The sequence below is a fragment of the Lampris incognitus genome, chromosome 11 (assembly GCF_029633865.1).
Source record: "Lampris incognitus isolate fLamInc1 chromosome 11, fLamInc1.hap2, whole genome shotgun sequence".
Lineage (NCBI taxonomy): Eukaryota > Metazoa > Chordata > Actinopteri > Lampriformes > Lampridae > Lampris > Lampris incognitus.
Genome location: NC_079221.1, coordinates 39,139,300 through 39,151,352, shown reverse-complemented (window position 1 = coordinate 39,151,352; position 12,053 = coordinate 39,139,300). Strand labels below are relative to the sequence as shown.

General features: G+C 42.6%; 1 protein-coding gene across 2 annotated transcripts in view; it reads left to right on the top strand.

Moving 5' to 3' along the window:
- Positions 1-1,441: 1,441 nt before the first annotated feature.
- The window catches only part of LOC130121239 (contactin-associated protein-like 5), a 99,753-nt gene continuing 89,141 nt past the window's right edge, over positions 1,442-12,053 (top strand). For both annotated transcript variants that reach the window (XM_056290118.1, XM_056290119.1), the window contains exon 1: positions 1,442-1,582. In XM_056290118.1, the coding sequence (XP_056146093.1) occupies positions 1,457-1,582 (126 nt within the window). In that variant the 5' untranslated portion in view covers positions 1,442-1,456. The remainder of the gene's footprint in view (positions 1,583-12,053) is intronic.

Here is a 12,053-nt window from a genome sequence, read left to right as displayed (position 1 = left end):
TCGTATTTCCTTTTCTGGCAGCAGCTCCCACTGAGAATAGATTCCCAGATAGCTCTGGAACATACAGCACGTCATACATTGTGACATTTTTTACATCACTTACTTTGAAAGTCATTCTCATTTTGACATTGCCAAGTCCTAGGCGGTCGACCACCCTGCCGTCACCGAGTTTCACAGACTATGCTTTTGAGAATTGCTGGTAGCCTCGAAGAATTTCTTTATCACGTCATGTGCTTTGATGCTCCCGAATCAATCAACCACTCGACCTGTTGTGGCCTCTCAGTCAGGTTTGCCTCTTTAGTGACAAAGGCACTTTCAGATGAATCTTCTGCATCTTCACACATCATTCTTTTGACCTTGTTGGTTTTCTTTTTCTTTTTCCAACTTCGACAGTCGCACTTTATATGTCCTTCTTTCCCACATTTGTAATGTGTCCACGTGCTTGGTCTTTCAGCTCCCACTGCCTTGGAGATAGCCTGCATATCTCCACGAAATTGTGATGACATGGCTGATGCATCACCTGACGTAGCACCACTGGAGTTATCATTAGCATTCACTCACTTTTGCTCTTCCATTTATTAATGCTTGCTGAACAAACTGCAGTGTCAAATTGTCAATCTTTGTTTCTAGCGCAGTGACAATTGTAGCACAGCTTGGTGGCAAACTACCCAAGAGTGTTATAATTTGGTCTTCCTCTTCAATCACAGAACCTATTGCTCCTAGCTGATCAGTCAGTTCCTTCATTCGTTTTAAATGTTCATTTAAACTCTCTCCTTCCTTCATTTCACATCTTAAATATTTTTTCTTCAGGAACAGTTTATTTGCCAAAGTATCTCTCTCAAAATGTCCTTTCAGCGTGTCCCATGCCTCTTTTGGAGTCTGGCAGCTTGTCATCAGGTGCAACTGGGGTTTACTTACATTCAGCACCAACACAGAGAAAGCCTTCTCTCTCCGTTTCGTGAATTCAGCTTCTGCGTGTGCATAAGCATCTGCGGCTAGGATATCCGTCTCCATTAGCACGCCCAATAGTCATTTCGCCTTCAGCAAGTGTTCCATCTAAATTTCCACATTGCCCAGTGCTCTGGTCTGCTCAGCTTGTCAATAAACAGCTTATCTTCCATTGTGAATTCCATAACACCGTTTATCTCACACAAAACTCCATGTAGAACAGCCCTTTAGCGACGCTCTGGGCCCATAACCTATTGCTCCTTCACGTGTTTATTCGGAAAAGTCAAACCGGAACTACAAGCAGACACTAGAGGACAGTACAGCGCATTAGCGACACCCATTGTCAAATTAATGTATTTACAACATTTATGGTGTGGGACTTTGTTTGTTTCAAGGTTAGTAACCATGTTTCTTAAATTCGAAATATCTTTTCGTACCAGGTGCAGGAGGCTGGTCTCCGCTGCTGACAGACAGAAAGCCCTGGCTGCAGCTAGACCTCAGGGACAGGATGGAGGTGACGGCTGTGGCCACACAGGGTCGCTGCGACAGCTCCGACTGGGTCACTAACTATCTGCTGCTCTATAGTGACACAGGCCGGACCTGGAAACAGTACAGACAGGAGGACGGAGTAGGGGTGAGTCTGAACATGAAAGTTCTGTTTGATAATACCAAATTACACAATATAGTACTGAAATTACCTGTATGGCTGTGAAGGTGTGTTGTGTTTCCATTGTATAAAATAGGACTTTGTTGTCTGGCCCCTTGAATGACAGATATTTGAGTCTATGTATGGCCAATCTCCAGCTGGACTCATGGTCTGTTCAATGTACCTACAGCTAATTTGAAATATTGGTAAAATGTACGAATGGTCGATAAACAGTGTGGCACAGATGTTGCTAACCTGTTTTGACAGGCGTCTTGGTGCCATGTCATTAAACCCGTTCAAGGCTTGAATAATCAAGCATTATGGTCAGTCTTTCTCATAATGCTTGAGGCACTGTGCGTTGCATTACAGCTGTACAACAAATACAGTGATTATTTTTCTCCCCCCAATTGTACTTGGCCAACTACCCCAGTCTTCTGAGCTGTTCTGGTCGTTGATCCACACCCTCAGGGCTGCAGACTACCACATGCCTCCTCCGATACATGCGGAGTCGCCAGCCGCTTCTTTTCACCTGACAGTGAGAAGTTTCACCAGGAGGGTGTAGAGCACTGGAGGATCACGCTATTCCCTCCGTTCCCCCTCCCCCCCGAACAGGCGACCCGACCAACCGGAGGAGGCGCTAGCGCAGAGACCAGGACACATACCCACATCCGGCTTCCCACCCGCAGACTCAGACAATTGTGTCTGTAGGGACGCCCGACAAAGCCGGAGGCAACACGGGGATTCGAACCGGCAATCCCAGTGTTGGTAGCAAACGAAATAGACCGCCACAATACCCGGCTTCCCAGATAGTGACTTTCACGTGACCATTAAAGGGCCCAATCAGTGGCCGGCTTTAGTGAAGCCCCTCCTCTGTAAATTTTCAAATAATGCATCAGTTGTGTGTGTTGTGAGTGTTTGCGTTAAAGGGTATGTCCGCTTATATTCACCATCCAGCTTTGATGAATATAAACTAATCTAAGCATTGTTTGTGAAGGAACGTAAACTTCTAGTAAGTGCCCAGCTCTAAAACACTATACATTTCCGAGGCATTGATTTTCAACTGCACACGGACTTTCAAATGCAAACACTCCAGGCCCTGGTTGACAAATCAACTAGATATCTAAATGTCGGTCATTTTCTACACAAAAACAACGAAAGAATTGTTTAAGCAGGGGACGAATGATAGATTATTGATTAGATGATTAGTTGGTTAACCGTTAAAGTTTCTCTTATCTCTAAACATACCTAATTACATTTTTTTCCATCTTCCTTCATATGACACCGAGTGATATCAGGGTTGTTACTTAAACATATAGTGAATTCAGGGGGCAGTCCGGGAACCGCCACAGCCGGGACGCGAACCCGTATCTCCCACTCCGCAAGTGACAACGTTAACCAGTCGACTAAAGGGTCCGACCCGTTAGTCAAGGACCAACGTGTCTACTTATCCATACACGTTACAATATGTTTTTATTGTCATATATTTTGTACATGTTTTTATTTTTATTTGTGTGATATATAGTAGCTGAATTAACTTAAGAGTAGGCGATAAGGGTAGGAACAAATAAGTGTCTACTTCCTCCTTCTCCTTTTCCAACATGTAACAAATAATCTGACGTATATGGAGATTTGTTCGCTGAATTTTGTTGATTCTCTGTGGATTGGTTGATCACCTCAGATGATTGGCAATGACTTATCTGTATGTTACACCCTGCTTATTTACATGTTCGAAACAAATCATCATTCATTCGTCATTAGCACACAGATTCCTGTCCGCGATTTCTCTGATCACGCTTGAAAATTAGAAGAAAAAAAAAAATCAGTCACACTGTGAATATCCTACACGTGTGCATTCAAGGCATACGGTGCCCAAGTTCAAGCATTTTGGCTGAAATAGGATCATTGCTTTCTCTTTAATTACTCATTTCATTTTCTAAAAGCGATGGTTGTTGGTGTGTGTGCATTTATTAGGAGTCTTTACAAGTCCTTAGTATATTAAATATCGGTAATTGTAAACATAAAAATTTTAGTGCATGGACTTCACGTGCACAAACAAGCGGGTGCTCCATCCAGACACCTGACGTGAGTCGCCCCCCCCCGCCCCCCCCCCCCCCACACACACCTCTTAGAAGCAAAAGTACACACCCAGGGCATCATGTCGCAAGTCTCGTGTGACAAGGAGCGGTTGTGCTCCATGACCAATATGTCAAAAATACAGCAAATAATTAATTTTGAGCCAAACGTGACTGTAAAAATGGGTTTTAATGGAATGGGGCAGTATTTGACTCAAGTGGGTATTAAAGCGGTTTCACTACTCTATGTTCTTACAGTCTTGCTTTAAAAATACATCTATTTTGAGACGTTGTGCCCTTAGTAATACTAATCTATTTGCAACAATGGCCAAAATTATTTGCTGATTTTTTTTTAGCATACTGAGTCAGGAGTTGTACTTTGGTGTCTGAAACTATGTAATGGCCAGGGAAATTTGGTTCACCTTGAATGGCTTTTTTCATCATGTGCCATCTTTCATTTGCTTCACAACTTCCATTGTTCTGATCATCAAATTAGGCCTAATCCATGAAATGCCAGTAAAATAGCCCCTGCCAGCATGTATTATGATAACAACATGCAGATGGTATTTCTGGTTTGTTCTTGCTGGATATTGCATCCAGCAAGATAAAATGCATTAAATCCGGTCTGTGATGTGTTGGCATGCCTTGAATATTTGAACCAGAGCGTCTAGGAGAAAATTATTTTGTGCTGCAACACCGCTGGCCATTAAAAACCCGAGTCAACATGGCGTCCGGGTAGCGTGGCGGTCTATTCCGTTGCCTGCCAGCACGGAGATCGCTGGTTCGAATCCCCGTGTTAATTCCGGCTTGGTCGGGCATCCTTACAGACACAATTGGCTGTGTCTGTGGGTGGGAAGCCGGATGTGGGTATGTGTCCTGGTCGCCCCTTCTGGTCGGTCAGGGCACCTGTTGGGGTTGGAGTTGGGGTTGGGGTTGGGGGGTAGCGCAATTCTCCCACGTGCTACGTCTCCCTGGCGAAACTCCTCACTGTCAGGTGAAAAGAAGCGGCTGGCGACTCCACGTGTATCGGAGGAGGCATGTGGTAGTCTGCAGCCCTCCCCGGATCGGCAGAGGGGGTGGAGCAGCGACTGGGATGGCTCGGAAGAGTAGGGTAACTGGCCGGATACAATTGGGGAGAAAAAAAAAGGGGGGGGGGGGGGACAAGTCAACATCTGATTCCTCTGGTGGCAGCTTGGGAGAGAGGACATTCTTAAAATCTTCTTGACTCATTCACACATCTCATTGGGGCAGAGGATAACCGTTTTAAATTTATCAAAATCCCAGGTTATACTTTTAACAAATAAAATCATGATTATGTGGAATCATATTTTAAGTTGTTTCATGGAACCAGAGGGCCATAAAACAGTGATTCAAGATTCAGGAAGATTCAATGTGATGTCCTTTGCACATTTTCACTTTTTCCTCCGGTGCTCCAAAAAATGGTTTGCTTTTTTACACAGGGATTAGCTGATCTAGAGGACAGTTATGGTTAAAGTTACTAGACTTGTAGTAAGCAATATATAACCATCAAGACACTTGCCATCGGTAGACTTTTCTATGGCCAGTAGAATTTCTTCTGGCTAATTTGAGTATTTTCCACAATAACTTATTTTCCTGTGAACCATCTCTGGGAATCCAAAACTTTTTTTTGGAAACGTCTCTGGGTTTGGAATTGCCGCAATACCGCTCCAGTCTTCATCCATCTTTCTTTCCGGCGCCTTGTCTTCCAGCGCCAGTAAAGCGTCGCTTCCGCCCAGCGTGGAAGGGCTTCCGGAGCGCCCGTCTTTTCTTGACTGCCACCTCCTGAGTTCCCCCGGACGCGTTATTTATTTATTTTCTTTGAGGGGGGGGGGTATTCGCCCTTTTTCTCCGCAATTGTACTTGGCCAATCACCCTGCTCTCTGAGTCGTCCGGGTCGTTGCTCCACCCCCTCTACTGATCCGTGGAGGGCTTCAGACTACCACATGCCTCCTCCGATACATGTGAAGTCGCCAGCCGCTTCTTTTCACCCGACAGTGAGGAGTTTCACCAGGGGAACAGCGCGTGGGAGGATCACGCTATTCCCCTCAGTTACCACTCCCCCCTTAACAGGCGCCCCCCGACCAGAGGAGGCGCTAGTGCAGCGACCAGAGGAGGCGCTAGTGCAGCGACCAGAGGAGGCGCTAGTGCAGCGACCAGGACACACACCCACATCCGGTTTCCCACCCGCAGACACGGCCAGTTGTGTCTTTAAGGATGCCCGACCAAGCAGAATGTAATACAGGGATTCGAACCAGCGATCCCCGTGTTGGTAGGCAAGGAATAGACCTCAATGCTACCCGGGACGCCCCTAATTGTAGTTTTAAAGATCTGACTATGCATGGCTCTGGCTAAATTTAGTATTGGGCTTTCAAAGAGCTGGCAGCTACAAATCTTAATTAGCTAGAGTATGGGACAGGTGTGTTGACAATAACTAGACATATTTAAACAAACAAAAAAACATCCTTTCAAAGTTTATGTGCATGCTCTAGGGTATTTGATCCTCAACAGGAAACAACAACCTGTTCTCATTTCTGTATGGCTGTTTGTCTTAGTATAGCTTGCACATTTTGGTGCAGAAAACACAACACATGAAATTAATTAACCCCACGGCACAGGAAAGGGCTGTGATATGGCATGCCATCATTTTCTTTTCACAAGAACAGGTGCAAAAACATCATCCTCCTAACACCTCTGCAACGCTGGCCTTAAGTCAAAAGAACAACATATCAAATGGCACATTCTACTCCATATGCTATTAATTTGTTAAACTTGTGTGTGTGGAAATTAAAAGTTTTTAAATTAAAATTAAGAGTTTTTCAGCGAGCGCTCCCGGCCAACTAAATTTGATGTTTTCTTTATTAAAGCTTTTATTTTCATCCTCTCTGGGGGTTTTCCCCCTCTTTTCACTGAAACACTTTGTCCTCGATGAGAAATCGAGAATGTCACTCACATTCAACCTATTGTGCTACAGAGGTTTCAGAGGGTTCACACCCTTGTAGCAATTCCTCATGAAAGGTGTCAGTGAGTCTTTTGATGTTGGCATAAGGAACTTTCTTTTTTTTCCAGATTTTGCTCCTGCAAGTCAGACAAAGTGAGGGAGAAAGAGAGACAGAGGGAGAGAGCACCTTGGAAAAAAAATGGTATTCATTGTTCATTGCCATGCTGCTGGTAATTTTCTCCAGGTCCTAGGATCAAAGACTATAAAAGGCCAGAGTGGCTGCAGCGCTGGCCAGGCTGCATACCAATGTGGTGGAGAAAAGCCATATAACAACAACATAGTGTGATTTCATTAGAGCCTTATCTGCATTGTTCTCTTGATTTGACACAGCCTGCAATATGTCGCTCACATTCGTTTTGCCTTCTGTTGGAGCAGATGTCTGATTAGTTCTCATTGGATCAAGTTAAAATTATTTCATGTGTTACAAGCTATGTGTCAAAGCAGGTTGAATCAGTTCATCTGGACACAACGTTTATTGACAGAAACGTTTCATCACTCATCTAAGTGACCCCTTCAGTCTCAACTGACTGCAGGAAAGACACAAGCTATATGTGTTGTTGTTGTTTTAATGATCATATTCTTCCTCTTGATTCTACATTTCACAGAGGCTTGTGCAAAGAAATATGCTGACTCGGGTTAGTGCGATACACCGACTATTTATCTAGTGTACTAGATATTACACTTATTTTTACACTTACGCGTACATTATATGTTGATTGTTCTGCAAGTGTGTGTCTATTTGTATTTGCATATTTTTTTTCGTTTATTTTGTACCACTGGGGAGTTGCACTTAATTTCGTTGTACAGCTGTGCAATGACAAATAAATGCATTCATACATCCATCCATTATCTGAACCGCTCATCCTGCTCTCAGGGTTGCGGGTAATAGTTTTCTCGGGAGGTCTCCCATCCAAGGACTAGCCAAGTCCATACCTGCTTAGCTACCATCATTTGGCAGAGCCAGGGTACATGTTGGTATGGCTGCCGGGCGGCATTCTTTCATTCAGCAACCCAAGTTGGTCAATATAGAGTCTACTAGAAGAACCCCGCTACAATGTAGCGGTTTGGTTATCCACCCGTCTAAATCTCCCTCCTCTTCATCCTGCCAGCTAACCGCCTTCCCCCCTGCCCCTAACCCCCCCCCCCCACTCCAACTCCCTCCCGCCAAATGCTCAGAATCATCTGAAATGCAGAGAAAAGTGGTTTTTAGCCATTTTTAGAAAACGCATATTTTACATAATTATATTTTAATTTTCTGCAATTTCTCTGGTCCTCTCTGGAACAATACCTACCACCTCCAAAAAAAAATTAGGATCATAAGTGCATTTTTGCAAAAATGCATATATTTTGCATAATGCCAAAACATTTCTAAGTCCCAGAAAATGTTTTTCATATAGGTGAAAAAAATCAAAGATGCTCAGAATCATCTGAAATGCCGAGAAAGGTGGTTTTTAGCCATTTTTAGAAAAAAATCATATTTTGCATATTTATGCATAATTATGCATAATTTTAATTTTCTGGGATTTTTTTCCCTTACTCTCTGAGACAATACCTACCACCTCCAAAAAGAATTAGGATCATAAGTGCTTTAGTTTTCGGTCCCGCTATCTACACTAACACCACACACAGACACACACATTACGAAAATATATGAGTAGATCACTATTTAAGAATGAAGGGCTTAAATCATCAATTGAGGGTTAGCAGAGAACGTATATTGATCCAGTCCATGAATAATAGCATGGCTTCCTTCTAAAAGTCCATTAAGCCATATTTCAATCGCCAAGAAATGTACACAAGGTTTGAGTTAATGAAGTTACCATTCAGCAGGTTTCTCACAGTCTGGTGTCCAGTAGTATTCCAGTTGATGAATGAATAGGAAGGCAACGCGTGTGGGGAAACTGCGCTATAATAACCTAAATAGGATATGCCGTGGCAAACCAAAGTAAAGAAAGAAAATAAACGTAAACGTTCACTAAATGAACAAGTAATATAGCTTAAAACCCGTTGAAAAACTATTTCGGCTCTTGGCGTCCTGAAGCTGCACGCACTGTGCACAGCCGGTACTAATGACAGTGATGCTGCCAACCATTGCCAATTTATCAACAATGCAATGCCACAGTCGGCCACATGGGGCACATATACCAACCACACAGTCCAACACAATAATTATTTAATTTGTCGTTTTAATATTTGGTTTCTACACAATGGCCACTATTGTTGTAAGTGCAGGGTGTAATAATTCAACTGGCCGTTCCAGAGTGCGAGGGTGTAAATCACACGTTTCATCACAATACGATATGTCGATTCTTTAGGCAACGATACGATATTTGCTGGTCTCACAGTTTGCCACAATACGATGTCGATTTGATTCAATCAATGGGCCTGCGATCGATATGAGACAATATAATATGCCAATTGAACACAATCAGTTACATTTATGTTGGTCTTTGTCTTCAGAAGTGCACTCCTGACGTGTCCTTTTGAATCAGCCTTTGCTCCAATAACTCTATCCAAGATCCATGACCCAATAGGGGCAATAGTGTCTGCCACCAGTACGATATCCCCTCTTCTGAAGTTTCCCTTTTTGTGATTCCCCTTTTTTGCGGCTCCAATATTTTTGCCTTAACTGGGATACTATGAAGTTTCTTCCACCGTGGTCTACTCGGTTATGGATGTGTTTGAGTAACAATTTGGAAACATGACGGTCCTCCAGCAGGATTACTGGATGCTTTGTTTCCTCTGGCATAGCCGACCTGCTTAAGACACTCACATGTCTGTGCCCTTGATTGATTTTGATTGTTTGAATTGTTTATTAACCACACGACCAAGGCCGGTGGAATTTGATTTCGGTACAATATGTGAAAACTCTGCAGCACAATACATACAAAGACAACAGCAGACACTCCACATTTTATCACAAAACAATACAGTGATATGGAACATATTACATACATACAACCACATACAATGGGTGAATGGTATGTAGTATGCTTACATATATGCATGCCAGTGGTGTTTGAGGAGGGGACTATAGGGAGGAATTCAAAGTCCTGATAGCTAGGGGCAAAAAACTGTTTTGAAGCGTTTAGTCATTGAGGACAGTGACCTGTAACAACTCCTTGAGGGAAGAAGCTGGAAGAGGTGATGAGCAGGATGTGAGCAGTCAGAGATGATCTTCCTTGCTCCCTTTACAGTCCGGTGAGTATGTAGATTCAACTGAGGGGAGTGGGTTGCCTATGATTTTGGATGCCGTATTGACAATCCACCGTAGTTTGTTTTGTGTGTGTGTGTGTGTTTGTCTATGCTGTCGTACCGTATACTGTAATAGAAGATGTGATGATGGACTCGATGAAGGTTGAGTAGAACAGAATGAGAAGTTGATACTTGATCCAATATTCTTTAAGCTGCCGAAGAAAGTAACGTCACTGTTTAGCTTTTGCAATGAAGTGTTCAGTGTTAAGTTTTCCACTTCAGTTTATTGCAGATGTAGGTTTTCCTATATGGAAAGCGGGAGGACTGCCCTCGGCGTGGCGTACCGCTCAAAATTGCCACTGAGCGCTGTGCTCAAAGTTCAAATGATTCAACTTTGACATCAGTTGCCGCTGACCTTTCAAATCACAACCAATGAGATAACAGCTGTATGTGACGTAGCCAGAAGCAACACATGCAAGCAGGGGAGGTAATAAGTGATGGAAGAAATAGTTCCCCAAACTCTGTAACACATTAAAAACATACCACGATCTTGGCAGGAAAATTAATGCATGGTGAAATGCCAGCAGTCAGATGGGGCTACCAGGTTTGTGAATAGGTATATAGTTTACAAACTTAGCTAAACCCAATGCTAAAGTTAGCTTACATTAGCACATTACAGTCTTTAAAAAAGACTGTAATGTACAGGGCAATTAACTACTGAAATGGACTTCCGCAACATTTGATTTCAATTACCAGCAGAGCTGGATTCAAAGAGACTGGGAAAATATGTAATACAGAAAGAGATTGTTTTAGATTAGGTTTATTTTTTAAGTCTGTTTACTGTATTCTGTTATGAGTTATGTCTGCTTTATTTTAATTATTTTAATTAATCTTTTTTTTCCTCTTTTACAGAAATTGTTTTTGTTTTTGTCAAATTGGGTATGATGGATATACAGAATTTTGTGTTGATAAGTTCTGTTTTGTGTGATGTTTCTGGTTATTGTTGTTATATTGATATATGTTATGTTTTTGCTTGTTGACTTTTAAATTAACTATTGTACTGTTATACCCCAGGAAGAATAGTCACTGCTGAGGCAGTGATTAATGGGGATCTGAAATAAAGAATAAAGAATAAAGCTTAGGTTTGATGATATATACCTGGGCTTTGCATCTGCACCAAGTGTCTGCACAACGCTCTGCACCCTGCCTTGCGGTGAGCGAAGAGCAAATTTCTTATCATCTTAAGGCACCCTTAGTCTTCCACCCAGTCTGAGCAGGCTGTTTTCCAATCTAAGATTCAACCTAAAGATGGGGCTGTCATTTTTTACTGTGAGGTTCTTCTTTAAACGTGCAATCTTGTCTTGAAAGCCTTTTGCTGACAGAAGCATATAATAGCTTTTTTGGCACTATTAATGCCATCCAATGAGAGACTAGTGGTTGCTAGGGAGTTTTTAAACTTGTCAAACATTTATTTTTATCAGTTCATACCATTTACTTGACTTGATTCCTGTGGCTGGACTGTTCTAACATCTTCCTCTCTTTTCAGACGCAGTTCTTGAAGCAGTTTGAGTTTTAGAAGACAGGCAACTGATTGCCTTTGTAATTGGGTGCCAAGATGAGAAGTAATGAATCAGATAACTAGTGCTGTTTTGTTGTTCTTTCATTATCATATTAACTATTACTCTGCTGTTATCTCAGGGTTATCTGGGCAAGTTGAATTTGGGCCACTCCTACTCCACTCTTTGGTAAAATACCGGTCAATTTTTACAAAGATGTGATCTTATAAGGGCTGCAGCAGTTAGAGCTCGAGGTAAAGCCTGCTGAGTTGTCTTAAGTCCTGCTTTATCTCCACTGCTTGACATCTGACACTTCTCTGATGGTACTAACTCAATTGGCCACAAATCTCTGAAATAATTTGGTTTCATTTTTATATATTTCAAGACTGAAGTTCTGTCGGTCCAGAACACTGACCTTTCTAGTCGTAGATGTAGCTCTGAGGTTGTCATCTTCTCCAAACGTACTGCTAACATGGCTGCAGTCTACTCCATCCGTGGTATGGTCATCTGTTTGAAGTGCGCTATTCTGGCTTTTCCCATCAAGAATGCTACATGCATTTGATCTTGTGTGTTGATGTGTTGCGGGTAGGACACAGTTCCATAGCCAATCTCACTTG